General features: G+C 45.4%; 1 protein-coding gene and 1 long non-coding RNA gene across 4 annotated transcripts in view; both read right to left on the reverse strand.

Annotated features, from left to right (window-relative positions):
• The window catches only part of LOC310646683, an 86,691-nt gene that overhangs the window by 37,600 nt on the left and 21,289 nt on the right, over positions 1-27,802 (reverse strand). The gene's annotated exons all lie outside the window — the stretch shown is intronic.
• DHX37 (DEAH-box helicase 37) lies at positions 395-27,076 on the reverse strand (the record flags this gene model as incomplete). 3 transcript variants are annotated; one of them, XM_083373247.1, is made up of 17 exons in its annotated part: positions 26,924-27,076; positions 25,324-25,493; positions 25,067-25,179; positions 23,534-23,864; positions 21,059-21,207; positions 19,378-19,470; positions 18,155-18,251; positions 15,632-15,745; positions 14,800-14,901; positions 12,958-13,072; positions 11,336-11,431; positions 8,639-8,718; positions 7,608-7,752; positions 6,856-6,932; positions 3,008-3,240; positions 1,749-1,860; positions 395-505 (listed from the first exon to the last, which is right to left on the reverse strand). In XM_083373247.1, exons 1-17 carry the CDS (start codon positions 27,036-27,038, stop codon positions 395-397), a joined length of 2,253 nt encoding a protein of 750 aa, XP_083229373.1. In that variant the 5' UTR covers positions 27,039-27,076. The 3 variants fall into 3 exon arrangements, with proteins under 3 accessions (XP_083229373.1, XP_083229374.1, XP_083229372.1); XM_083373248.1 differs by lacking the exon at positions 395-505 and adding an exon at positions 1,470-1,611 and having other exon boundaries at positions 3,008-3,084; XM_083373246.1 differs by lacking the exon at positions 395-505 and adding an exon at positions 1,470-1,611.

The following is a 27,802-nucleotide window of genomic DNA, read 5'->3' on the forward strand; positions in this document are numbered from 1 at the left end:
TCTCTTGGTATGCTTGTGGGGTCCTTGGTGCTCTCTGAGCTTGGTGATTTCCCTGCCGACGTTTCAGGAGCCAACTAGGCAACACCATCAGGGCTAGAAGGGAGAAGGGTTTGTAGAGTGGAGGAAAGGGGGTCCTTGGTGCTCTCTGAGCTTGGTGATTTCCCTGCAGACATTTCAGGACCCAACTAGGTAACACCATCAGGGCTGGAAGGGAGTGGGGTTGGCTCTCTGTTTATATACAAGTGGCTTGCCCTGTCAGCTACTGTCTATACAGAAAACGTCCCTTCTAGCCCTGATGGTGTTACCTAATTGGGTCATGAAAGGCCTGGAGAGTTAGTGAGGAGGGAGCTAAAAGATCAATCCTTTGGGATCCAAGCGCAAGTGTGGATGTCCCTTACCTTCCAGATGTGGCAGGAGACTTCAAGGCGCCGAGGGCAATCAGCAATTCCTCTGCAGCCCTCAGGGCATCGGTGGAGGGTGGGGTAGGAAACGGGAAATTGATTACCTATAGATAGGAAAGAGACAAAAGAGGAGATGGAGAGATACGTGTCAGGGAGTATTATGATGGTATGAAGGAGGGACCTTGGGAGACGGGAGAGAGATTGTCAGGACCCACCCCAATCCACATCCCAGGAAAGAACGAACTCTTGAACCAGAAATTGTCCAAAAGGAGCTTTTACTGAAACATGTTTGGTAATGGGAATACTAGACAGGATCTGAACTGTGTTACAGTTTGGTGCTTTTTAAAAGAGTTCCCCGGGTCGAACCCCCTCCCTCCAAGCCATCTGGTTTGTCCTGGATCAATTTAAATTCAGGTGTCAAATCCTTCCATGGGAAAGAGGGAACTCTCATGTCTTCACGACAATTGCTCCCTTCCTTTAGAGCAGGGCTGTCAAACTCAATTTCATTGAGGGCCGCATCAGCATTGTGGTTGCCCTCAGGGGGCCTGGTGGGTGTGGCCAGGGTGGGAGTGGCCTACTGGGTGGGCGTGGCTAGAGTGCGTATGGCCTACTGGGTGGGCATGGCCAGCTCCACATCGTTGGCATCAAGGGTGCCTATGGGGGCCTGGGCAGGAGTGGGACAGATCTGAGGGTCTCTGGCAGGAGGAGGGTCTCTGGGCCAGGGCCAAGGCAGCGGGGGCCGTTCCCTCACTGTTGCCAGGATGGCTTCGCGGGCCGCATGAAACCACTTTGCGGGCCGGATCTGGCCCCCGGGTCTTGTGTTTGACATGTCTGCTTTAGAGATTCTAAACGGAGATACAAACCAGATCTCTTCCCCCCCCTTCCTTGGTTGTTCTCAGTTCAAAGATTCTTCCCCTGGTCTTTCAAGACAGCCTCCCGGCAGGCTGAATGCACATCCTCTCTCTCCTCCTTGGAGAAATGGCAGAATCCAGGGGGAGGGATAAGATTTTAAAAACATACAGATAAAGAGTTTTATGAATGGGATATAAATGGATTCTGACAGAGATGCTGCTTAGCAAATGGGTCAGATAAAAGGCAAAGGATCCCACAGCCGCCTGTCAGGTCCCTGTCGGCACACGCTGCCATGCCAAGGGGAGGGGGGAACTGTTACTTGGGGGCTGAAGAATTTGATGCTTTCGCTTTGGTGTATCTGTATGGGAAACAGGGAGGGGGGGATTGATTGGGCCATCAGGTGTGACTCCTTTCTGGCCAGATCCCCCGCCTGTTACCAAGGTCGTGGCGCCAGGAGGATGGCTAAAAGTGAAGCGCTAAAAACTGAACTCTCACCTTCTCGATGTTCAAGGCTTTCATCTGCAGAATTAAATCATCAACAGGTCGCCTGGTGATCTCGGGAGCAGAGAACTGCTCAAAATCACTGAACACAGCTGAAGAATAAAGCCTGGAACACAAAAAAAGGGAGCAGCGGAGATCAAAACGATCCTTTTTTTAAAAAAAAAATTGGCTCCTTGCTAGCGGCTAAAGAAGGACCCGTGTTTAAAGAACTGTGCTAATCCCTTTGTTGTGTCCAAAAGAATCGGGATGATTTAGGGCTGTGGCGGTGACATAAAAGGGTTTGAGAGAGAAAACTCACGCCTGTGTGCAAATATTGTCCGTACGTACAGGCAAACACTAAGACAAGGTCCTTCCAAGGACACGGCTGCCCAAGCCAGATGTTGCTACCTTCACCCAGCTTTGATGATTTGGGCATGGACAGAAGAAAACGTTTGTAGCTCAGGGTTAAAATGAGGGGTCCTTGGTGCTCTGTGGAGCTTGGTGGCTTACTTACAGATGTTTCATGACCCAACTAGGTACCATCATCAGTGCTAGAAGGAAGCGGGGTTTACAGAATGGAGGGGGAGTTGGGAGGAAGAAGAGGAGGACTGTGGGGATCCTTGGTGCTCTGTGGAGCTTGGTGGCTTACTTACAGATGTTTCATGACCCAACTAGGTACCATCATCAGTGCTAGAAGGAAGTGGGGTTTACAGAATGGAGGGGAGGTGGGAGGAGGAAGAGGTGAAGGAGGAAGAAGAGGAGGACTGTGGGGATCCTTGGTGCTCTGTGGAGCTTGGTGGCTTTCTTACAGACGTTTCATGACCCAACTAGGTACCATCCTCTGTGCTAGAAGGGAGCGGGGTTTGCTCTCTATTTATATAGTAATGGCTTCCCTGTCAATGTTGGTGAGAGTGTTCTTGGTAATTCCTTGATTAGGTTGCTGCTTATTGCTTGATTGTTGATTTGGTATTACAGGGCAAATTTCTTGCATACATACAGAGGGCAAACCCCCCCCCCCGTCCCTTCTAGCACTGATGATGTTACCTAGTTGAGTAAAACCACCAAGCTCAGAGATCACTAAGGACCCCACAGTCCTTCTCCTCTTCCTCTTTTATTCCACAAATCCCACTCCCTTCTAGCACTGATGATGTTACCTAGTTGGGTCATGAAATGTCTGCAAGAAAACCACCCAGCTCAGGGAGCATCATGGATCCACATTTGGGCATTCCTGATTTTCAGGTCTGTAAAAGTAAAAAAAAAAAAAGCTAGCTGACCTGTAACAGTGGCCTGGCTCCGTTCGGCCCGCTCGGCCTGCCCGCTGGTTGGCTGAAGCCTGGGATGTCCACATAACCTTGAAGGATGAGATGCCGGTGACTTTGTCGTAGAAGCGTTTCTTGACCTTCCCACAATCAACCACGTATCTGATGCCCGGGATGGTCAGAGATGTTTCTGCCACGTTGGTGGCCACGACACACAGCCTAGTCCCAGGTGGAGATGGCCTGAAAACCTGAGTTTGGAACAGTTTTCAATGGATGAGAAAAAGAACAAACTCACCAAAGACAGAGAATAAAGTTTACTAGGCATTCCTTCTACAAGAACAATAGAATAGAATAGAATAGAATAGAATAGAATAGAATAGAATAGAATAGAATAGAATAGAATAGAATAGAATAGAATAGAATAGAATATGGAATGGAATGGAATGGAATGGAATAGAATAGAATAGATAATATGGAATGGAATGGAATGGAATGGAAAATAGAATAGAATAGAATAGAATAGAATAGAATAGAATAGAATAGAATAGAATAGAATAGAATAGAATAGAATAGAATAGAATAGAATAGAATAGGAGAGGAGAGGAGAGGAGAAGGGAATGGAATGGAATGGAATGGAATAGAATAGAATAGGAAATAAGGAATGGAATGGAAAATAGAAGAGAAGAGAAGAGAAGAGAAGAGAAGAGAAGAGAAGAGAAGAGAAGAGAAGAGAAGAGAAGAGAAGAGAAGAGGAGAGGAGAGGAGAGGAGAGGAGAGGAGAGGAGAGGGGAAGGGAAGGGAAGGGAAGGGAACAGAATAGAATAGAATAGAATAGAATAGAATAGAATAGAATAGAATAGAATAGAATAGAATAGAATAGAATAGAATAGAATAGAATAGAATAGGAGAGGAGAGGAGAGGAGAGGAGAGGAGAGGAGAGGAGAAGAGAAGGGAAGAGAATGGAATGGAATGGAATGGAATAGAATAGAATAGAATGGAATGGAATGAAATAGGAAATATGGAATGGAATGGAAAATAGAAGAGAAGAGGAGAGGAGAGGAGAGGAGAGGAGAGGAGAGGAGAGGAGAGGAGAGGAGAGGAGAAGAGAAGAGAAGGGAAGGGAAGGGAAGGGAAGGGAAGGGAAGGGAAGGGAAGGGAAGGGAAGGGAAGGGAAGGGAAGAGAAGAGAAGAGAAGAATAGAATAGAATAGAATAGAATAGAATAGAATAGAATAGAATAGAATAGAATAGAATAGAATAGAATAGAATAGAATAGAATAGAATAGAATAGAATGTATAGGCTAGACTACAGGGAGTGCAGAATTATTAGGCAAGTTGTATTTTTGAGGATTAATTTTATTATTGAACAACAACCATGTTCTCAATGAACCCAAAAAACTCATTAATATCAAAGCTGAATATTTTTGGAAGTAGTTTTTAGTTTGTTTTTAGTTATAGCTATTTTAGGGGGATATCTGTGTGTGCAGGTGACTATTACTGTGCATAATTATTAGGCAACTTAACAAAAAACAAATATATACCCATTTCAATTATTTATTTTTACCAGTGAAACCAATATAACATCTCAACATTCACAAATATACATTTCTGACATTCAAAAACATAACAAAAACAAATCAGTGACCAATATAGCCACCTTTCTTTGCAAGGACGCTCAAAAGCCTGCCATCCATGGATTCTGTCAGTGTTTTGATCTGTTCACCATCAACATTGCGTGCAGCAGCAACCACAGCCTCCCAGACACTGTTCAGAGAGGTGTACTGTTTTCCCTCCTTGTAAATCTCACATTTGATGATGGACCACAGGTTCTCAATGGGGTTCAGATCAGGTGAACAAGGAGGCCATGTCATTAGATTTCCTTCTTTTATACTCTTTCTTGCCAGCCACGCTGTGGAGTACTTGGACGCGTGTGATGGAGCATTGTCCTGCATGAAAATCATGTTTTTCTTGAAGGATGCAGACTTCTTCCTGTACCACTGCTTGAAGAAGGTGTCTTCCAGAAACTGGCAGTAGGACTGGGAGTTGAGCTTGACTCCATCCTCAACCCGAAAAGGCCCCACAAGCTCATCTTTGATGATACCAGCCCAAACCAGTACTCCACCTCCACCTTGCTGGCGTCTGAGTCGGACTGGAGCTCTCTGCCCTTTACCAATCCAGCCACGGACCCATCCATCTGGCCCATCAAGACTCACTCTCATTTCATCAGTCCATAAAACCTTAGAAAAATCAGTCTTGAGATATTTCTTGGCCCAGTCTTGACGTTTCAGCTTGTGTGTCTTGTTCAGTGGTGGTCGTCTTTCAGCCTTTCTTACCTTGGCCATGTCTCTGAGTATTGCACACCTTGTGCTTTTGGGCACTCCAGTGATGTTGCAGCTCTGAAATATGGCCAAACTGGTGGCAAGTGGCATCTTGGCAGCTGCACGCTTGACTTTTCTCAGTTCATGGGCAGTTATTTTGCGCCTTGGTTCCTCCACACGCTTCTTGCGACCCTGTTGACTATTTTGAATGAAACGCTTGATTGTTCGATGATCACGCTTCAGAAGCTTTGCAATTTTAAGAGTGCTGCATCCCTCTGCAAGATATCTCACTATTTTTGACTTTTCTGAGCCTGTCAAGTCCTTCTTTTGACCCATTTTGCCAAAGGAAAGGAAGTTGCCTAATAATTATGCACACCTGATACAGGGTGTTGATGTCATTAGACCACACCCCTTCTCATTACAGAGATGCACATCACCTAATATGCTTAATTGGTAGTAGGCTTTCGAGCCTATACAGCTTGGAGTAAGACAACATGCATAGAGGATGATGTGGTCAAAATACTCATTTGCCTAATAATTCTGCACTCCCTGTAGACTAGACTAGACTAGAATAACAGAGTTGGAAGCAACCTTGTAGGTCAGGGGTGTCAAACTCAATTTCATTGAGGGCCACATCAACACTGCGGTTGCCCTCAAGGGGCCGGGTGGGTGTGGCCTGGGTGGGCGTGGCTAGAGTGCATATGGCCTACTGGGTGGGCATGGCCAGCTCTACATTGTTTGCATCAAGGGTGCCTATGGGGGCCTGGGCAGGAGTGGGACAGATCTGAGGGTCTTTGGCAGGAAGAGGGTCTCTGGGCCAAGGCAGTGGGGGCCGTTCCCTCACTGTTTCCAGGATGGCTTCGCGGGCCACATGAAACCACTTTGCGGGCCGGATCTGGCCCCCGGGCCTTGTGTTTGACATGTCTGTTGTAGGTCATCTAGTCCAACTCCCCACCCAAGCAGCAGGCCCTACACCATTTCTGGCAGGTGGCAGTCCAGTCTCTTCTTGAAAGCTTCCAGTGATGAAGTTCCCACAACTTCTAAAGGCGACATCATCTGCGGTGATGTCGCCCATGTTGGGGATTGCCATGCTTCCCATCAGCCATGTCCTATTTGTAAAGACTCCGTTAGTGGGGTAGAATGTGGTCTGGATTCCGGAGTGGGAGGGGCTGCATTCCAGAGGGCAAAGAGACAGTGAAGTTTAGATGGGTGGGAGGAAAAGAATTATAATGGCTGCTCCCTAGCAATTCTCAAAGTATAGATAGTCCTTGACGTACGACTACCATTGAGCCCAAAATTTCCACTGCTAAGCCAGAGTTGCTGTGAGCTTTGCCCCGGTTTTATGACCTCTTTTGCCACAGTTGTTAAGTGGACCAGTGCAGTTGTTAATAACATGGTTCTTGAGTGAATCTGGCTTCAGCCTTGATTTTGCTTGCCAGAAAGTCTCAAAAGGAGAATAGATGACTCCAGGACACTGTGACCCTCATAACAACATGCAGCTTTTCTGAATGTACCCCAATATTCCTACAGGGGTGTTTAGTCTTACCTTGGCTTGCTTTTCTGGAGCCAGCAAAGAGTAGAGCGGAAGAACATAAAGTGGGTGGGAAGAATCCGGTTTTTCACCTGCATTCAAATTATAAACAGGACAAAAAAAAATAGATTAAGTGCTGAAAAGATTAGCCAGCAAGATTATTAGTACTATAATCCGTATTTTCCAGACACAGTAAGGCCTCTGCTATTTTTTGTTTGATCATTGATGTTAACCTTATGTGCTTTTGTTTTAATCACTCGCTTCCCCAGGAATCCTCACGAAATAAAGCAGTATAAAAATATCAATAAAAATATAACCAGTAAATAAATACAGTTCAATATGTTTGGCAAATCAGAGCTAAGAAGCAGGGGAAGAAGAGAAGCAGCAGCTATTTTTCAGGCAGCTTCATGAGAACTAGTCTCTTTGTTACTTTATTTAGATTTATTGACCGTAAATCTAACAGAATGGTTACTTTAAAAACAGGAATACTTGATCTTAAAAAAAAGATCTCCCGCTGAAGACCAACATCTTTGAGCAGGTTATACAATAAGCTGCTAACTTAACATTTGTGGTTTGTTGAACAAGCCAGGGTTTCAACCTATGATAATATGAAGGCAAGATCTGTCCATAAATTAGAAACATAAAGAAGCTGTCTTATCTTATTACGGCTCAGGCTAATGTGGTTTGATTGGCTAACCATGATTAAAAAATCTCTCTGGTCTTCTGTGCAAACTCAACCAAGTTTCAAATGCTTGGAAAGGACAAACCTTCTTGAAGGCAATTTTCGCCCACATCAAGGTCAAGATCCGAACCAACTGAGTTTGCTTCTTCATCATCTTCGGCGGCTTCACGGTCTTCGTCTCCGTCAACTGGCAGAACGGAATAATTATCCAGATCAATGTTGGGCAGGGTCTAGAAAGAAAGGAAAAAAAACCAACAACTTCAAAGACTCGAAAAACTTCTAGATTTAAAATTTAGAAGGCATTTGGGAGAACCTTAGACGTGATTGAAAAGTACGAGCATATCCAATCATTAAAGCAAGAAGATAAATCAGATTGTTGTGTTTAAGTAGATAGAGGGTACTTAGAAGATGAATGTGCAAAACTAAGATATTTTGGGGAATTTTTTTAAGAAGAAGCAAATATATCTTGTCAATAGAATAGAATAGAACAGAATAGAAAAGAGCTGGAAGGGACCTTAGAGGTCTTCTAGTCCAACCCCCTACTCAAGCAGGAGAACCTATACCATCTTAGGTGAATGTCTAGACTCTTCTTAAAAATCTCCAGTACGGAGTGCCCACGATTTCTGGAATCAAACTGTTCCACTGGTTAATTGTCCTCCCTGTCTGGTGGCAGCCCCTCAGATACTGGAATACTGCTATCATGTCTCCCCTATTTCTTCTTTTCTTTAGACTAACCCAGGGGTAGGCAACCTCGGCTCTTTTATGACTCATGGACTTCAACTCCCAGAATTCCTGAACCAGCATGGCTGGCTCAGGAATTCTGGGAGTTGAAGTCCATGAGTCATAAAAGAGCCGAGGTTGCCTACCCCTGGACTAGCCAAACCCAAGTCCTGCAGCCGTTCTTCGTATGTTTTAGTCTCCAGGCCTTGGATCATCTTAGTCTTTAACTTATTACCATTTATTTAGTGACCAAAGTTACAATGGCAATGGAAAAAAGTGACTTGCAACTGGTCCTTGCGCCTGTAATGGTGCACCATATAAATGGCCATATGATCAAAATTTGGGCTCTTGGAAACCAGACTGCATTTATGACAGTTGCAGGAAAATTTTGCTTACTTGAAGAAAGTGCTTCTTTTTCCGTCTGGATTTCTTAAACCTTCGGATGGCTTTCAGAGAATCGTACTCATCATCAGAACCTACAAAGAGCAAAGCCACATCTTTCTCAACCAAGTCTAATAAATGTTAGTAGAACTCCCAGAATTCCCCTGGCAACATGGACAGACCTCAACTCCCAGAAGGCCCCAGCTAGCATGGACTTCCATCACCCAGAATTCCCCAGTAACATGGATGGACTTCAACTGCCAGAATTCCCCAGCCAGCAAGGGTGGACCAAATCCCAAATTTTCCCAGTCGACACAGATGAACGAACTCCCAGAATTCCCTAGCAAGTCCACCCATTCTGGCTGGGGAATTATGGGAGGTGAAGCTCTCCCCTCTTAATGTGGCCAGGATTGAGAAACACAGCTCTGGAGTGATTTAAGAGAGTGATGAACAGGGCCAAGAACTTCCTGATTTTGGGGGGGGGAGGTTTCACTTATCATCGGATATCAGGGTCATTTCAGAGAGTTGAAAGGGTGGAGAAGATCAATTAAAGTCGAGTAAAGTCCTCGACTTACGACAGGTCATTCAGCGACCACCTGAAGTTACGTCACTAAAAAAGGGACTTACGAACATTTTCACAGTGGTGATTGTTGCAGCATCCCTGTGGGTCATGTGATCAAAATTTGGACCCTGGAAAATGATTCATATTTATGACACGCTTGGAAACTGACTCATATTTATGACGGTTGCAGCATCCCTGGGTCACGTGCTCCCCTTTTGCAACCTTCTGACGAGCAAAGTTAACGAGCAAAGCCAGATTCACTTGGCAACATGCTACTAACTTTTTTGCGCTGCTGTTGGAGGAAGGATTAAAATGGAGGACACAGGGGTCAGAGCTGAAGGTAGACATTTAGCTATGCACTTTAGGATGGACACCTTTTGAAGGGTGTGGGAGCATGAACGGATTCCCAGAGCCTGGGTGGAGCAGTGGGCTAATGCCTCCTTAAGTAACACCAGCTGCCTGCAATTAGTGCAGGTTCGAGTCCCACCAGGCTCAAGGTTGACTCAGCCTTCCATCCTTCCGAGGTCGGTAAAATGAGGACCCAGATTGTTGGGGGCAATAAGCTGACTCTTAACTGCTTAAGAGAGGGCTGTAAAGCACTGTGAAGCGGTGTATAAATCTAAGTGCTATTGCTATCTATCATCTATGTATATCATTCATCTGTCATCTATATCTATCTATCTATCTATCTATCTATCTATCTATCTATCTATCTATCTATCTATCATCTATCTATCTATCTATCTATATCTATCTATCTGTCTGTCTGTCTATCATCTATATCTATCATCTATCTATCATCTATCTATCTATCTATCTATCTATCTATCTATCAATCATCTCTCATCATATGGCTATTATCTATCCATATCTATCTATCTGTCTGTCTGTCTATCTATCTATCTATCTATCTATCTATCTATCTATCTATCTATCTATCTATCTATCTATCTATCTATCTTGGTGGAGCAGTGGGCTAATGCCTCCTTAAGTAACACCAGCTGCCTGCAATGAGTGCAGGTTCGCATCCCACCAGGCTCAAGGTTGACTCAGCCTTCCATCCTTCCGAGGTAGGTAAACTGAGGACCCAGATTGTTGGGGGCAACAGGCTGACTCTGTAAACTGCTTAAGAGAGGGCTGTAAAGCACTGTGTAAAGCGGTGTATAAATCTAAGTGCTATTGCTATCTATCATCTATGTTTATCATTCATCTGTCATCTATATCTATCTATCTATCTATCTATCTATCTATCTATCTATCATCTATCTATCTATCATTATCTATATCTATCTGTCTGTCTGTCTGTCTATCATCTATCTATCTATCATCCATCCATCCATCCATCCATCCATCCATCCATCCATCCATCTTTCTATCTATCTATCTATCTATCTATCTATCTATCTATCTATCTATCTATCTATCTATCTATCTATCATCTATCTATTTATCTATCTATCTATCTATCTATCTATCTATCTATCTATCTATCTATCTATCTATCTATCTATCTATCTTGGTGGAGCAGTGGGCTGATGCCTCCTTAAGTAACACCAGCTGCCTGCAATTAGTGCAGGTTCGAGTCCCACCAGGCTCAAGGTTGACTCAGCCTTCCATCCTTCCCAGGTAGGTAAAATGAGGACCCAGATTGTTGGGGGCAATTAAGCTGACTTTGTAATAATGCCGCTTTGGGTGTGTGTGTGTGAAAGCCCTAATAAGCAGGCAGATACATAGAATGAAGGCTATTGCTAAGCACATTGGTTTGTGCTTAAATTGTAAGCCGCCCCGAGTCTTCGGAGAAGGGTGGGATATAAATGGGATTAAAAAAAACAAAACACTGCAGACTGCAGGAACAGGGCGGAAAAGATCCTGCAGCCAAGAAGGCTCCACACCCCTTTGCACCGCTCAGGTGACCCCCAAGGACACAGGTAAATCCCAAAATGGCCTGAATGACTCTGCAAATGACCAGCGGTCTGCAAGGAGTATAAATCCTCCCATTCCCCACCATTCGGTCAGAGCTGAAGAAGCTTCTGGGATGAGAAGCGAAACGTCTTCAAAGAAAAAAAAGGAAGTCCAGTTGCCTGCTGGAAAAAAAAAAAAGCACCTTTGGGACCGGGGACAGGAGTAAATTTCAAGAGCGCAAAACTTACCCGGCCTTGCATTTTTGCAAAAAGGGAAGGACTTCCTCAGCCTCCGACACAGGGAATGGACTTCGGCTTGTCCAGTTAAGAAGACCAAAATGCCCCCTGCAAAAGGAAAGAACGGCGGCATTTCAAACTGGTCCACCAAAGAGAAAGCTGCGAAGTGCAGGGCGCGTCCATCTCTGCAAAAGTGAAAACCTCCTGCTCCCTTTGCAGAATATCCGAAACGTTTAAATGAATGCTGAAAGACCTGGCTGGGGATGATGGGGGTAGGCATCCGGCTTAGTGGGCCTGCTTTGGGGAAGAAGCAGAGATCTACGGGTAGTCAGAACTTTAAAGCAGGGTCCCCAACCCCTGGTCTGTGGACTGGTATCGGGCCCCAGCATGCCAGCAACCGGGCCGCACCAACAGGCAAAGCCCCATCCACGGGATGCAGGCAGCACACAAAACCACACACCCTCCGGTCTGCAAAGAAACGTCTCTCCAAGGAACCGGTCCCTGGTGCCCAAAAGGTGGGGACCTCTGCTTGAAAGGGAATATTTGTATCTCAGGGTTGCAGTGAGGGGTCCTTGGCGCTCTCTGAGCTTGGTGGTTTTCTTGCAGACGTTTCATGACCCAATTAGGTAACATCATGTGCTGGAAGGGAGTGGGGTGGGGTTTGCAGAGTGGAGGAAGTGGAGGAGGACTGTGGGGTCCTTGGTTCTCTCTGAGCTGGGTGGTTTTCTTGCAGATGTTTCATGACCCAACTAGCTAATTCCATCAGTGCTAGAAGGGAGAGGGGGTTGTAGAGTGGAGGAGAAAGAGAGGAGGAGGAGGATTGTGGGGTCCCTGGTGCTCTGTGAGCTTGCAGATGTTTCATTACCTAATTAAGGAACATCATCAGTTGGAGGAGGAGGACGAGGAGGAGGAGGAGAACTCTGGGGTCCTTGGTGCTTTCTGAGCTTGGTGGTTTTCTTGAAGACATTTCATGACCCAACTAGCTAATACCATCAGTGCTAGAAGGGAGTAGGGTTTGTAGAATGGAGAAGAGAGGAGGAGGAGGAGGAGGAGGAAGATGACTATGGGGTCCTTGGTGCTCTCTGAGCTGGGTTGTTTTCTTGCAGCCATTTCATGACCCAACTAGCTAATACCATCAGTGCTAGAAGGGAGGGGGGTTGTAGAGTGGAGGAGAAAGAAAGGAGGAGGAGGATTGTGGGGTCCCTGGTGCACTCTGAGCTTGGTTGTTTTCTTGCAGATGTTTCATTACCTAATTAAGTAACATCATCAGTTGGAGGAGGAGGAGGAGGAGAACTCTGGGGTCCTTGGTGCTCTCTGAGCTTGGTGGTTTTCTTGCAGACATTTGAAGGCCCAAGTAGGGAACATCACCAGTGGTATCAGGGTGCAAACCTAATTCTTTCTAGCACTGATGAGGTTACCTAGTTTGGTAATGAAACGTCTGCAAGAAAATAACCAAACTCAGAGAGCACCCAGGACCCCACAGGTGGAGCTTTATCGAAACACCATCAGGGAATGATGTGCTGCTGCTGTTGCGTGGATGCTTTGCAAAGACAAAATTCAATTTTATAGGTATCTCTTCAAGCACCTGGGTGTTGTTGTTGTTGTTTTTTTTTTAAAAAAACCAGCCCTCTGACCTGGAGGAAGCATTCGGTGAATTTTGCAGACTTTCCGGAAACATTCCCCGCTGTAATCATCCAGCGGGGTCCTCTTGTTGAAATGAACGGTGACCGGAAACTGCCTCGCATCCACCTGACATAGATTAAAATTTTAACATAGGTTAAAAAAGAAAAACGTGCTGAATGGCAAGACAAGGAAACAATGCTCTGGACCCAAATTTAAATCAACCTTGTCAGAAGGTTCTGGGTTAAATTACTGCCCTATTCTTTAAATTTTCAAAATAAAAGGCTTCCAGTCACGGGCAGCTCTTTATTTTATAGTTAACATAAATATGATATATAATTATGATCTAATAGTCCTTGGCTTATGACCCAAACTGAGCCCTACATTTGCCTTGATAAACATTTTACGACCTTTTTTTGCCACAGTTGCTAAGTGAATCCCTGCAGCTGTTCAGTTAGTAACACAGTTGTTAAGAGAATCTGGTTTTCCCCCTTGACTTGGCTGATTGAAGTCGCAAAAGGGGATCACACGACCCGCCCCCCCCCCCGGGATGCTGCGACCGTCATAAATACAAATCAGTTGCCAAGTGAAGGGAAAAGAAAATCAGACCCGGGTCGATAGAGTTGTCCTGAACCAGCCAGGCAGCCTCGTCTCCGAAAAAGAACTCCCTGAGCACTGCCCGCTGAACTTTTATTTACCTCCAACATTACAAAAAAACTTCATCAGTCTCCTACGAAATAGGGTACATAGAAATGATAAGGATTACTCAGGTGCCTATGAGATCACACAAAAACAAGGTACCATAAGATGTATGTGAAGGCTTTATCACAGCATTTCCCAAACCTCCTGTTCTGTACCAGCCTGCTACCGGCGCTGCAGAAAAGGCAGGGACAACCCCTTTTACAAGAAGGCAAGAGGCTGGAATTACGCCTGCCAAATTTATTACTACAAAAACAAACGGAACAAGACAAACCAAGAAACAGGAGCTTAAAGAAACAGGAACTATCCAAGCGGTTGCCTTCAGCAAAACAGCCCTCCCACACATTCCCCTTATATAGAGTTCAGGGCGTGGCTTCTCTCTGCCTCCTTCCGAGGAGCCCCATTGCCTTCCTGTTTACTCCTAATTGACTGCCTCCTGCGTCGGGCGTCCTTGAACAGGGCCAGCTGTGGGTCATCTTCATCCACACTGTCAGGCTCACACAGCTGGGTCTGCGTGGTGACCAAGTGGGAGGGGCCTGGCTGAGGGCTCTCATCAGCAAGATCTTCAACCCCCTCAGCAAGGTCTTCAACACCCCCCTCCTCCTCCTCTGAGTCATCCGACCCAACTGCCGAACCCACAGGCTGACCCTGAATCACAACACCTCCCACATGCCAGCCCTGTGAGCCAGGAGAGTGTGCTCTCACTGAAACCAACAGGGAGGCTCATTAGGGGGGGTCTGGAAAGGCTGAAGGGTGAGAAACCAAATTCTTGGGAAACCAGATTCTGGCCGTTCCCACACCAAGCTCCCGAGTTTTGATCACGTGACCACAGGGATGCTGCAATGGTCGTAACTGTGAAAAACGGTCCCAAGTCACTTTTTTCAATGCCGTTGTAACTTTGAATGGTCCCTAAAAGAACCGTTGTTAAGTCTACAACACATAGAAATGCAAAATTATCAGGCACTGAACTCGGCTTAATTTTTATCTTCACCAAACTAAAAGCCGAGTCAGGAGCGGGAAGGCCTTGGGGTGGAAACTGGCCAAAAGAGGGTTGTGATGAACAGAGATCCGAAGGAAGCCTGGGCAAAATGTTCAAAAACCTCATTTATTGTTCCTAGCCATCCACACCCACGCACACACACCCACTCCCTTTTCACCTGGATAACCGGAGGAGGAACAGGAAAGAGTTTCTGGTTAGCGGTGAAATCCTCCACACGCAGCGTTGCAGACATGATGATCAGTTTCAGCGGCTGCCCTTTCTGAGAACGGAGAAACGAAACGCTCGAAGACAGAGGCTCATCGCCAACCGCCTGTGCCCACCCTCAACAAGGAAGGGACCCAGGGCAGAAAACATCCAGCAGCCAAGAAGGCTTTGTGTACCCATTGGCACCGCTCAGGTGACCCTAAGGACACAGGTAAACCTCCAAGTGGCCTCAATGACCCTCTAAAACAGGGTTCTTCAAACTTGGCCCTTTGATGACTTGTGGACTTCAACTCCCAGAATTCCTCAGCCAGTGCCTGGCTGAGGAATTCTGGGAGTTGAAGTCCACAAGTCATAAAAGGGCCAGGTTTGAAGAGCCCTGCTCTAAAAGGATGCAAATGACCAGCTGTCTCCAAGGTGTATCAATCCTTCAATTCCCCACCATCCAGTCAGAGCTGAAAAAGCTTCTGGGATGAGAATCGAAATGTCTTCAAAGAAAAAACAATAAAGTCTCCTGAAAAAAAAGCACCGTTGGGAAAATGCTCAAAGGTTGGGCAGAATTAAAGATGAGAAAGATTTTTTTTGAGGGGGGGAGGAAACGAGAGGAGCAGCGCGGGGTGCATGTGTGTGTAGAAGAGGCTTTCCCTTAAATCTGGCAATTGTTTTATCTGGCTTTTAGCTTGCTGGAAGGCCGGAGTTATTTAGAAGTAAGACACCTTTCGATGAGACGGAGCTCAACGTGGAAACACGGCATGCATTTGATTAATTAATCCTTCTTTCTTCTTTACCTTAGCTCGGAGAGGGACGATGCGCGATAGAAGGCCAATTAAGATGTCGGTGTAGACACTTCTCTCGTGGGCTTCGTCCAGAATGACGACGTGATACTTGGACAGCAAAAAATCCTACAAACAAACAAAGAAACAAACAAAAATTAAGACGCGGAAGAATTTCCGTTCGGTTCGCCAGGCTGGTGAACTGAGATTCAGAAGGGGATTGGGCATTTCAGGATAGGTAAGGTAAAGGTAAAGGTTCCCCCACACATGTGTGCTAGTCGTTTCTGATTCTAAGGGCCGGTGCTCATCTCCGTTTCAAAGCCAAAGAGCCAGCGCTTGTCCGAGGACGTCTCCGTGGTCACGTGGCCGGCACAACTAGACGCCAAAGGCGCACGGAATGCTGTTACCTTCCCACCGGAGTGGTCCCTATATTTCTACTTGCATTTTTACGTGCTTTCGAACTGCTAGGTTGGCAGAAGCTGGGACGAGTAACAGGTGCTCACTCTGCTACGCGGTACTCGGGATTCGACCCGCCAAACTGCCGACCTTCCGATCGAAAAGTTCAGCGTCCTAACACCTCAAATCTAACCCCAGAGCCTTGCAAGGGAACAGTAGGGCAACAATTAAAGGGCGTTCTTGACTTACAACCATTTGTTTAGCGACCGTTTGTGGAGTTACGACGGCACTGGGGGAAACAAAGGTCCTGGCTCTTCTGACTGTGACAGCATCCCCACGGTCACGTGGTCAAAATTTAGGCACTTGGCAACGGGCATGTCTTTATGACGGGTGCAGGGTCCCGGGGTCATGTGATCGCCATTGGTGACCTTCCCAGCTGGCTTCCAACAAAGCAAGTTAATGTCCTAAAGGTGCTTCTTCAGGAGGCAACTGCCGTTCCTGTGAAGATGTTTCTCTTCCCATCCAAGAAGCTTCTTTAGCTCTGACTGGATGGTGGGGGATGGAAGGATTTATACTCCTTGCAGACAGCTGGTCATTTGCATCCTTTTATTTATTTTATTTTATTTTAATTCCATTTATATCCCGCCCTTCTCCGAAGACTCAGGGCGGCTTTACAAGCTTAGCAGTAGCCTTCATTCTATGTATATGCCTGCTTATTAGGGCTTTCACACACACACACACCAAGCGGCATTATTACAAAGTCAGCTTAATTGCCCCCAACAATCTGGGTTCTCATTTTACCTACCTCGGAAGGATGGAAGGCTGAGTCAACCTTGAGCCTGGTGGGACTCGAACCTGCACTAATTGCAGGCAGCTGGTGTTACTTAAGGAGGCATTAGCCCACTGCTCCACCAAGGCTCTTTTTGGGTCGTTGAGGCCACTTGGAGGTTTTCTGTGTCCCTGGGGTCACCCGAGTGGCGCAAATGGCTGTGAAGCCTTCAGGCCAGAAAATATCCATCAGCCAAAAAGGCTCCACACCCATTTGCGTCACTCAGGTGACCCCGAGGATACAGGTAAACCTCCAGCTGGCATCAACGACTCTCTAAAAGAATGCAAATGACCAGCTCTCTGAAAGGAATATAAATCCTTCCCCACCATCTATGTCAAGAGCTGAAGAAGCTTCTTGGAGGAGAAGCAAAACGTCTTCAAGGAAAAAAAAAAAGGAAATCCAGTGGCCTGCTGAAAAAGCAACTTTGGGACAACCGTGACCTGGACTGACTGAGAATATCCACGGACATTTAGCTACGCGCTTTGGGATGAACACCCTTCGAATGATGTGGGAGCATGAACGGATTTCCAGAAAAATAATATTGCAGACCGCAGGAACCATTTGCGCTTCAGTCTGAGATGCAGACAACACAGCCTGCGCCCGTCTTCAACAGGGAAGGAACCCAGGGCAGAAAACATCCTGCAGCCAAGAAGGCTCCACACCCATTTGCACCGCTCAGGTGACTCCGAGGACACAGGGAAACCTCCCAGTGGCCTCAACAACTCTCTAAAAGGATGCAAATGACCAGCAGTCTGCAAGGAGTATAAGTCCTTCCATTTCCCACCATCCAGTCAGAGCTGAAGAAGCTTCTTGGATGAGAAGCGAAACTTCTTCAAAGAAAAACAAAGTCCAGTTGCCTCCTGAAAAGGCACCTTTGGGACAAACCAGGACCTGGATGACTGAGAATCTCCGTAGACATCAAGCAAAGTCAATGGACAAAGCTGGATTTGCTTAATGACCGTGTGATTCACTTAACAACTGCAGTCATCGGTTTAACAACGTACACCCCTCCCCCCCAAAAAAGGGCGCAAAATTGGCCATGACTCATTTAACAACTCCCTGGCTTAGCAATAGAGATTCTGATCCCAATTGCAGTTGTAATTTCAAGACTGTTTTCAAGAAGGAGTGAAAAAAATGTGTCTTCCCTGCCTCTTTTATTTCATGACTGGGGAGGAAACAGGAAGAAGAGATTATCTGACTCCTCAAATGTCTTCTTGGACTGCTAAAGTTAGAAAATGTTCAGCCTCTCTGTGCATTCTCCTAAAATCCATTTCTACCTCACTTTTCAAAGGAGGAAAATATAAAGTCCTCACCTGCTGGATTTCTTTCAACAGCACACCGTCCGTCATGAATTTGATTTTCGTGTCCTTCGTCACATTCCCCTCGTAACGTATTTGGTAGGAGATCACACTGGTAAAGAGAATGTGGAAACCATGTTGAGGTTGTCAGATTTCCCCCACAACACACAAAACTGAGATGAGACCGTTAAACCCATCCAGTCAGGACACCCATCCCGCTGGATGTATTTAGGACAAACATAAACAGCAATGTTTAAATAACGTTAGGATCCTGCTCTCCAAACATCGTCCAGTTGTTGTTGTTGTTGTTGTTGTTCTTCTTCTTCTTCTTCTTCTTCTTCTTCTTCTTCTTCTTCTTCTTCTTCTTCTTCTTCTTCTTCTTCTTCTTCTTCTTCTTCTTCTTCTTCTTCTTCTTCTTCTTCTTCTTCTTCTTCTTCTTCTTCTTCTTCTTCTCCTCCTCCTCCTCCTCCTCCTCCTCCTCCTCCTCCTCCTCCTCCTCCTCCTCGTTATTGTTATAGAGCTGGAAGGGACCTTGGAGGTCATCTAGTCCAACCCCCTGCACAGGGAGGAAACCCTATACCATTTCAGACAAATGGTTGTGCAGTTTCTTCTTAAAAACTTCCAGTGTTGGAGCATTCACTGCTTCTGGAGGCAGGTTGTTCCACTGGTTAATTGTTCTAACTGTCATGAAGTTTCTCCTTAATTATAGGTTGCTTCTCTCCTTGGTGAGTTTCCATCCGTTGCTTCTTGTCCCGCCTTCAGGTGCTTCGGAGAATAGCTTGACTCCCTCTTCTTTGGGGCAGCCCCTGAGACATCATGTCCCCCCTCGTCCTTCTCTTCATCAGCCTAGACATACCCAATTCCAGCAACCAATTTTGCTAGCAGTCATTTCAAAAATCTAGAGAATGTGTTAGGTTGGATCGAGTTAGTCAAAATAGTACTAAGGAACCAAACTAGGGAACAAGCTGCAACAGTGGCTTGTAACTATATAGAAATTGTTCTCAAAAAACAAACAAACATTCAGAGTAATAATCATGCAAAGCACAAAATCATCATGTCACTGTCCAGCTACTTAATTTCCCTGAGAAATCTATCCCACGTGGCAGAACTGAATCCTGAAGTGGTTTCTCAAACTTAAGACAGATGCCAGAACTTCCCATGTTTCTATTTCAACAGAGGGTTTTTTCCCACCCACCCCAATTATATCTGAAATCAATTTTGGAAAGAGCCATCCTTACTGTTGGGATAAATTCATTTCTGCTGCAACACGCTGAGACATAGACATTGCTGCTACCCGCCGAGGCTCGGTAATCCCGATGATGCCGCCGGTGCTACAAACAGAATTGAGATGAGGTTTTAATAGACTAGTTAAGTGGCAACTTTGAGATGTGTGGATTTCAACTCCCAGAATTCCCTAGCCCCGGGGCAGGCAACCTTGGCTCTTTTATGACTCGTGGACTTCAACTCCCAGAATTCCTGAGCCAGCATGGCTCAGCATAGAAACCTCTCCCTTCCCCTCAGCATGGCTGGCTCAGGAATTCTGGGAGTTGAAGTCCACGAGTCATAAAAGAGTAAGGTTGCCTGCCCCTGGGTTACGGAATTCTGGGAGTTGAAGTCCACAAGTTATAAAAAAGCCAAGGTTGCCTACCCCTGCCCTAGCCGCACGAGTGGACTTCACTTCACAGAATTCCATAGGCAGCATGAATGCACTTCGACTCCCAAGATTCTGGCGGAGGAATTCTGGGAGTTGAAGTCTGTGCGTTTTAAAGTTACTAAGCTTGAAAAAAATGCTGGTTTAAATTATTTGTACCAGAGCATTGTGGAAATGAAGGCTTGAAGCTAAAGTGTTAATTGATTTTATTTTATTCCAGCGAGCACAGGGAGATACAACCGACCAAAGAATTAAAAGCCAATACAACTAATCCTTTGACTTTTGACCATAACTGAACCCCAACATTTTGGTTGCTGAGCAAGACATTTGTTGACCTGTAAAAAGGTTAAAGCTTTTTGGATTAAAATTTGGTGGAACATGCAAAAGATATTCAAGAAAAGGATAAAGTTTTGTCCGCAACTGTTTTTACTGGGCATTATTATTGATACTACTGTTGTGGACACCAAGCTGATGTTGAACTTAATTATGGCAGCGAGACTTTTAGTAGCGCAATATTGGAAGAAGGAAGAACTGCCGACTATAGAAGAGTGGACTTTAAAAGTTTCCAATCTGGCGGAAATGGCAAAGATCTTAGCGTACTTGAAAGACCAGTCGCAACAGAGATATATTGTGGAGTGGAGAAGATGGATTGATTATATCCAGAATAAATATGGGACTAAATTTCATCTAGCATTTGAATAAGTATTGATGTGATATTTAAATTGCTTGTAGTTATTTTATAAGAGTTAAAGTGCGATAGATTTAATATCTTATTGTTGTTTGCATGATTGCTTGTATTTTTATACCCTGTATTGAGCTCTGGGAAGTCGGGGAGGGGGGAGGGGGAAGGGAGGGAGGTGTTAGGGAGGGTTGGGGAGAGGGGAGGGGGTTGGGAGGGGTTTTGTCTTTTTTAAAAAAATGTATTGTAAAACTTTTCAATAAAAAAAGACATTTGTTAAGTGAGTGCTGCCCCATTTTACAACCTTACTTGCCCGGTTGCTAAGTAAATCACTGCAGCTCTTAAGTTAGTAACACGGTTGGTGAAGTGAATCTTTGCTTGTCAGGAGGTCGTAAAAAGGGATCACACAGTCCCAGAATACGGTCCTAAACACGAGCCAGTTGGCAAGCATCCAAATTTTGATCCCATGACCACAGGGTCATAAGTCGATCCCAGGGCAGTTGTAACTTTGAACTGTCCCTAAATGAATGGTTGTAAGTCAAGGACTATCTGTACAAGGGGCTACATTTGAAGCCCCCCAAATTTATACCTCGCATAGCCTGCTTCATAGAGGAACTGAGGCACTTGCGTGGTTTTCCCACAACCTGTTTCCCCACAAATGATGACGATCGGATTCTCCTGCACGGCTTCCATCACAACTTGCTCTTCTCCAAGTATTGGGAGTTTCAACCTGGCTTCCTTTGACACACAAGAGAAACAAGAGAATATCCATGAACCCCAACTGGCAGTCAGAAGGCATGACGAAAATTCTTTAATTTCACACAACATGTAGACAGATTTAACCATAGTTTCAGCTGGGAAAATGTGGCCATCCTAGACCAGACCAAATCCAAAAATGCCAGGGAATTTCTAGAAGCCTGGCACTCTGACAAATCAGCCATCAATAGACACATGGACATTAACTACCGTATTTTCCGGCGTATAAGATGACCCCCTACATTTCCTGTTAAATTATAGGGTTTGGGCTATACTCGCCGTATAAGACTACCCCTCTTCCAACGCACACCAAATAAAAATTAAAAAACATCAGATTTGATTTTAATATGGTAATTTTAATTCAAATGCTTATGACATGCAGGTACTTAGTAGGAAAACTGTCACTTATAAACATAAGGCTGTTTGTCATCAAACATGTAAACATAAAACAGTGCAAGTGGATTAAACTTTTCCTAATTCACTCTAAAGCTTTCCCTGCGCAGACCAAATGGGAGATCCGCTCCAGGTTTTCCAGCCAGCCCTGTACCTAAAGTTTCAGCACCTGGCATATAAGATGACCCCTGACTTTTGAGAAGATTTTCATGGGTTAAAAAGTTGTCTTATATGCCAGAAAATACGGTACATCTATATGTGCAAAAGAGACAATCAACCAGCCCCAAAAGGAAACAACAAAACCCAAACCTCTCTCCACCAGTAATTAGCACCAGCATAGATTAACTCCAAGGTCATCTTCAGACCAACAATCAAGCAAGCAATTATACACCAATCAAGAAATGGCCAAAGAGCCATTACTAAACAGCCCAACCAAAGAATCTCTAAGACTGCCCCCTCCCACCCAGACAGGCAAAACACCAGAATATAAACCCAACAGCAAAGAACGCTATATTATGGAATGGAGAAAATGGATAGAGTTTATCCAGAACAAGTATAGGGTTAAGAAGTTTCATGTAGCATTTGAATAAGTCTTCTTTCTTTTTTTCTTTTCCTATTTCAGTTTTTTTATATATATTTAATATTATTAAGGTTTGTTATATCCTATATAAGCTAGAGAGAGATGGATTTTAGAGTTTATAGTTGTTAGTATATGATTGTTTATGATTGCTTTATATATATATACCTTGTATTTAGCTCTGGGAAGTGGGGGGGGGAGGGGGGAGAGGTGGGGGGGTGGGGGGAGGGGGGAGAGGTAGGGGGGGTGAAGGGAGGGGGAGGGGGGTTTTAAAGGAAAATTGTATGTTAAAACTTTTCAATAAAAAAAAAAGAATATAAACCCAACAGCAAACAGCACTCTTTACTGGCACTGATGATGTTACCTAGTTGGGTAATGAAATGTCTGCAAGAAAACCAGCAAGCTCAGAGAGCACCAAGGACCCCACAATTCATTCTTCCTTCCTTCCCTCCCTCCCTCCCTCCCTCAATTCAATCCCTTCTAACACTGATGATGTTACCTAGCTGGGTAATGAAATGTCTGCAAGAGCCTTGGTGGAGCAGTGGGTTAATGCCTCCTTAAGTAACACCAGCTGCCTTCAATTAGTGCAGGTTTGAGTCCCACCAGGCTCAAGGTTGACTCAGCCTTCCATCCTTCCGAGGTAGGTAAAATGAGGACCCAGATTGTTGGGGGCAATTAAGCTGACTTTCTAATAATGCCGCTTGGGTGTGTGTGTGAAAGCCCTAACAAGCAGGCATATACATAGAATGAAGGCTACTGCTAAGCTTGTAAGCCGCCTTGAGTCTTCGGAGAAGGGCAGGATATAAATGGAATTCAAATAAAAAAATAAATAAAAAATATATAAAATAAAACCAGCAAGCTCAGAGAGCACCAAGGACCCCACAATTCATTCTTCCTTCCTTCCCTTCCTTTCCTCCCTCCCTCCCTCCCTCTCTAAATTCAATCCCTTCTAACACTGATGATGTTACCTAGCTGGGTAATGAAATGTCTGCAAGAAAACCAGCAAGCTCAGAGAGCACCCGGTACCCTTCAAACAAAGAATATTTACTGTACAAAGAACAAACACTATGGTAGCCCAAACTGTAAATTTAATTTCAGTACACAGCATTTTGGAGTTTCAAAGCCACTTGTGGTTAATATTCCCACCCTAAGAACCTCTTCTGTTGCAAGCTGCATGTTGCTTCACATTGCCCAGACCAGATGGTTTAATTGCTTTTGGTTTAGCCCCTGGACCTCTGATATATAACTTATGATACGTGCGTCCAGCTCAGGTTTGCCTCGTTAGCAAACTTGAATGAGGCACGAGAACATTCTCTATGGATTAGATTCAAAACTGACCTGAATATCAGGGGATCGATCCACTGGAACAAACACCGCAGGTTCGGACAGAGGCTTAGAGGTTGCGTCTCTTTGCCCAGAAAGTTTATCAAGTTCTTTGGGCAAAGAGAGTGGAGATTCAGAGACCTTTCCAGATTCTGTCTTGGTGGTGGTGGAGGCTTCTAGGAGTGCCTTGTCAAGGTGTTCTTCCTTCTCAGAATCCTCCTCTTCCTCCTCCTCCTCCTCCTCTTCTACCTGTTCATCCTCCAATTCAAGTCTGCCTCTTTTCCTTCTGGCGCCTCCAACGCTTTTGATTTTCTTTGACCAGTCAGCATTCACTTCTTGGACTGACCTGGAACCAAGACTTCCATATTATCCCCCAAGCACTGAAGAGACACCAAGGAAGATAATAATAATAAAATAATAATAAGTTGGAAGGGACCTTGGAGGTCATCTAGTCCAACCCCCTGCTCATCTCCAAACTGGCATGATTGATGCCAGCTTGGAGATGAGTGGATATCCACTCTCAGAATCCCCCAATCAGATAAATATTTTTTTTAACGCTTCTGGGGGGCTCCCATATCTGGAGGTGCCCAGAAAGAGCAGCTGCCCTCTCTGAACATCATCTGCATTTCCCAAAGGATATATAAGCTAAAAGCTCAAATGGGCGCAGAAAGGCGACATCAAATGAAACATATGCCCATGTTTCATAAATAAAATGAGCCGATGAACTTGAACCCTTTCTTAAAGCAAATCCCGCATCCTACTGTATTAGTACTGATTATGTTACCTAGTTTTTTTTTTTAATTACATTTATATCCCGCCCTTCTCCGAAGACTCAGGGCGGCTTACAAGCTTAGCAGTAGCCTTCATTCTATGTATATGCCTGCTTGTTAGGGCTTTCACACACACCCCAAGCAGCATTATTACAAAGTCAGCTTATTGCCCCCAACAATCTGGGTCCTCATTTTACCTACCTGAGTCAACCTTGAGCCTGGTGGGATGCGAACCTGCACTAATTGCAGGCAGCTGGTGTTACTTAAGGAGGCATTAGCCCACTGCTCCACCAAGGCTTGGGTAATGAAACGTCTACAGGAAAACAGCCAAGCTCTGAGAGCATCAAAGACCTCACAGTGGTCATCATCCCGCTCCTTCTCCTCCTCCTCCTCCTCCTCCTCTCTACAAACCCCATTCCCTTCTAACACTGAAGACGTTACCCAGCTGGGTCAAGAAACGTCTGCAAGGAAACCACCAAGCTCAGAGAGCACCATGGACCCCACAGTCCTCTTCCTTCTCCTCCTCTCCACAAACCTCATCCCCTTCTAGCACTGATGATGTTACCTAGTTGGGTCATGAAAAATCTGCAAGAAGACCGCCAAGCTCAGAGAGCACCAAGGTTCCCACAGTCCTCCTGTTCCTTTTCCTACTCCTACTCCTTCTCCTCTTCCTCTTCCTCCTCCTTCTCCAAACCCCACTTCCTTCTAGCACTGCGTCATGAAATGTCCGCAAGAAAATCACCAAGCACCAGGGACCCCTCGCACTTCTTTATCTTACCTTTTCGCCTGGAACATCCGTTTTCCTGTTCCCAGCTTGGACGTGGTATAGAGGAGCTTCATTTCGGCCTCGGGCACTTGGACTTCACTCAGCTTTTTCAGCAATTCCGCTCGCTAGAATTTCAAAATCAAGCCAAACAGAACAAACGACATGAGCCGAGGATGGGGGTGACATCTCCTGCCTCCCCACGTCACAATATTCAAGCATGGGTTTCCTGAAATCAATCAATCAATCAATCAATCAATCAATCCACCCACCTTTTCTTTCTTGGCTTTTTGTTCCAAAACCTTCTGCAAATTCTTCTTCTGCTTCTTTGTCAGGGGTTTCTTCCCTGGACTTTTAAGGCCGGTTGCCCGTTTCTCCTGGGCTTTTCGAGACGGAAGGACAAGGGCGTTGCTCTCATCCACTCCTTTCAAGATGGTTTCATCTAGAAGGGTTGGGGGTGGATGGGAAGAAAGAGGACCACACCAGATCAGAATGCAACCCTACTTTGCTACTCCACCTCCGTGCGTGCTCACTCCAAAATAAACCCCACGAACTCAAAACCAAAGATGGTGCCAATAGTAATAAGCGCCTTGGGTGCAATCCCAAAATAGCTGGGAGCATCACCTGAGCATCATCGGCATTGACAAAAATCGCCACCAGTCAGTTGCAAAAGGCAGCTTTACTTGGAACAGCTGACATCCTGTGACAATGATACTTTTAATACTGCCAAACTGGCCTGTTTTAGCTCCTCGGCAAGATAGGTGGACAAAAATGCCAAATCTGCTGTAAACATCCGGCTGACTGTGCAAACCTCAACCTCACAAGGTTGTTGTTGTGGGGGGGGGGAGAGGAGGAGGAAAGAGTTTATGTTCACTGCCATGCATTATTTATAAAGTAAGGAGGCAGGATATTTTTTTAAAAAAAGTAATCAACTTAAGAGGTAATGCTAATTTTACTTTTGAGATGGACATGGAATATAAACGAGAGTCAGTTTGGTCTAATAATGGCTAAGGCAAGCCAGGCTAGAAAGTGGGAGACCCTGAGTTCAAGTCCAGCCTTAGCCTGAAAATCAGCTGGGTCAGGTGACTTTGAGCCAGTCCCTCTTTCTTAGCCCAACCCACCACACAGGGTTATTGTGGGGGAGAAGAGGAAGGAGTATTATGCATCTTCCCCACCTTGGGGTATTTATAACAATAATTAAAGGCGGGATACAAAAAAAGTTAAATAAACAAACAGTATTTAAGACAGGAAAACAGCAAGCCCTGGGACAGACTTTATATGGATCTAGGGAACGGTTGCTGGAATTGGGGATGTCTAGTTTAATGAAGAGAAGGGTGAGGGGGGACATGATAGCAGTCTTCCAATATCTCAGGGGCTGTCACAAAGAAGAGGGAGTCAAGCTATTCTCCAAAGCACCTGAAGGCAGGACAAGAAGCAACGGATGGAAACTAATCAAGGAGAGAAGCAACCTGGAACTAAGGAGAAACTTCCTGACAGTTAGAACAACTAACCAGTGGAACAACCTGCCTCCAGAAGTGGTGAATGCTCCAACACTGGAAGTTTTTAAGAAGAGACCGGACAGCCATTTGTCTGAAATGGTATAGGGTTTCCTGCCTTAGCAGGGGGTTGGACTAGATGACCTCCAAGGTCCCTTCCAAATTATTATTATTATTATTATTATTATTATTATTATTATTATTATTATTATTATTATTATTTTGGGCCTGTTCCTCCCACCCTCTCTCAGTCTACCCCACCTTGCAAGGTTGTTGTTATAAGGAAAACAGGAGGCTGGACACTAGGTGGGCTGTATATCAAAAAGGCGGTTTAAAATGTAATAGCAGCAGCAGCAGCAATAGTAATAATCGTCACCTCCCAATTCCAGCTGCACAGGCTCCTGGGGAGTGGGACCCCCCCTCCTAGGCGATCCCGGCAGCCGCGCCCGCCAATTGCGCCTCTTTTGCGCCTTCCCCATCGAGGCGCGCATCGAGGAAACCCTCCACGTGGATTCCCGAAGAGCAAACACTTCCGCCTTCTGCCGTCTCTTCGCGCCCCGTCTCGCGAGAACTCGCCCCGCCCAGCCCAAGGCTCCGACTCTATGGTACCAAGAAGTCCCTTTCGAAGGAGGAGGAGGAGCTTGCAAAGCTCCCCCAAAGCGGGTGGGAAGCAAAACGCGACGTGGATTCAGATCTGGAGGATCTGGCGCTGATTCCCCTGAGGGTTATGGAATGGAATATAGCATGGAATAGAATAGAATCTGGAAGGGATCTTGGAAGGAAGGAATGAACCTTTATTGTCAAAGAACAACCATGTATACATTGAGATTGGCTGAACCTCCCTTCCTTCGTGCCCCCACCTCCAACTTCTTCTTGTTGTTGTTGTTGCGAAGTCGTGTCCGACCCACCCCCAACTTACAGTGACACAAACCCTCCATCTTATTGTTGTTGTTGCTAGTTGCGAAGTCGTGTCCGACCCATCGCGACCCTCTGGACAATGTTCCTCCAGGCCTTTCTGTCCTCTACCATCTGCTGGAGTCCATTGAAGCTCACGCCTCCTGCTTCAGTGACTCCATCCAGCCACCTCGTTCTCTGTCGTCCCCTTCTTCTATTGCCCTCAATCTTTCCCAGCATTAGGCTCTTCTCCAGTGAGTCCTTCCTTCTCATTAGGTGGCCAAAGGATTTGAGTTTTAGCTTCAGGATCTGGCCTTCTAAAGAGCAGTCAGGGTTGATCTCCTCTAGGACTAACCGGTTT

The sequence above is a fragment of the Vipera ursinii genome, assembly GCF_947247035.1.
Source record: "Vipera ursinii genome assembly, chromosome: 14".
NCBI classification, from domain to species: domain Eukaryota; kingdom Metazoa; phylum Chordata; class Lepidosauria; order Squamata; family Viperidae; genus Vipera; species Vipera ursinii.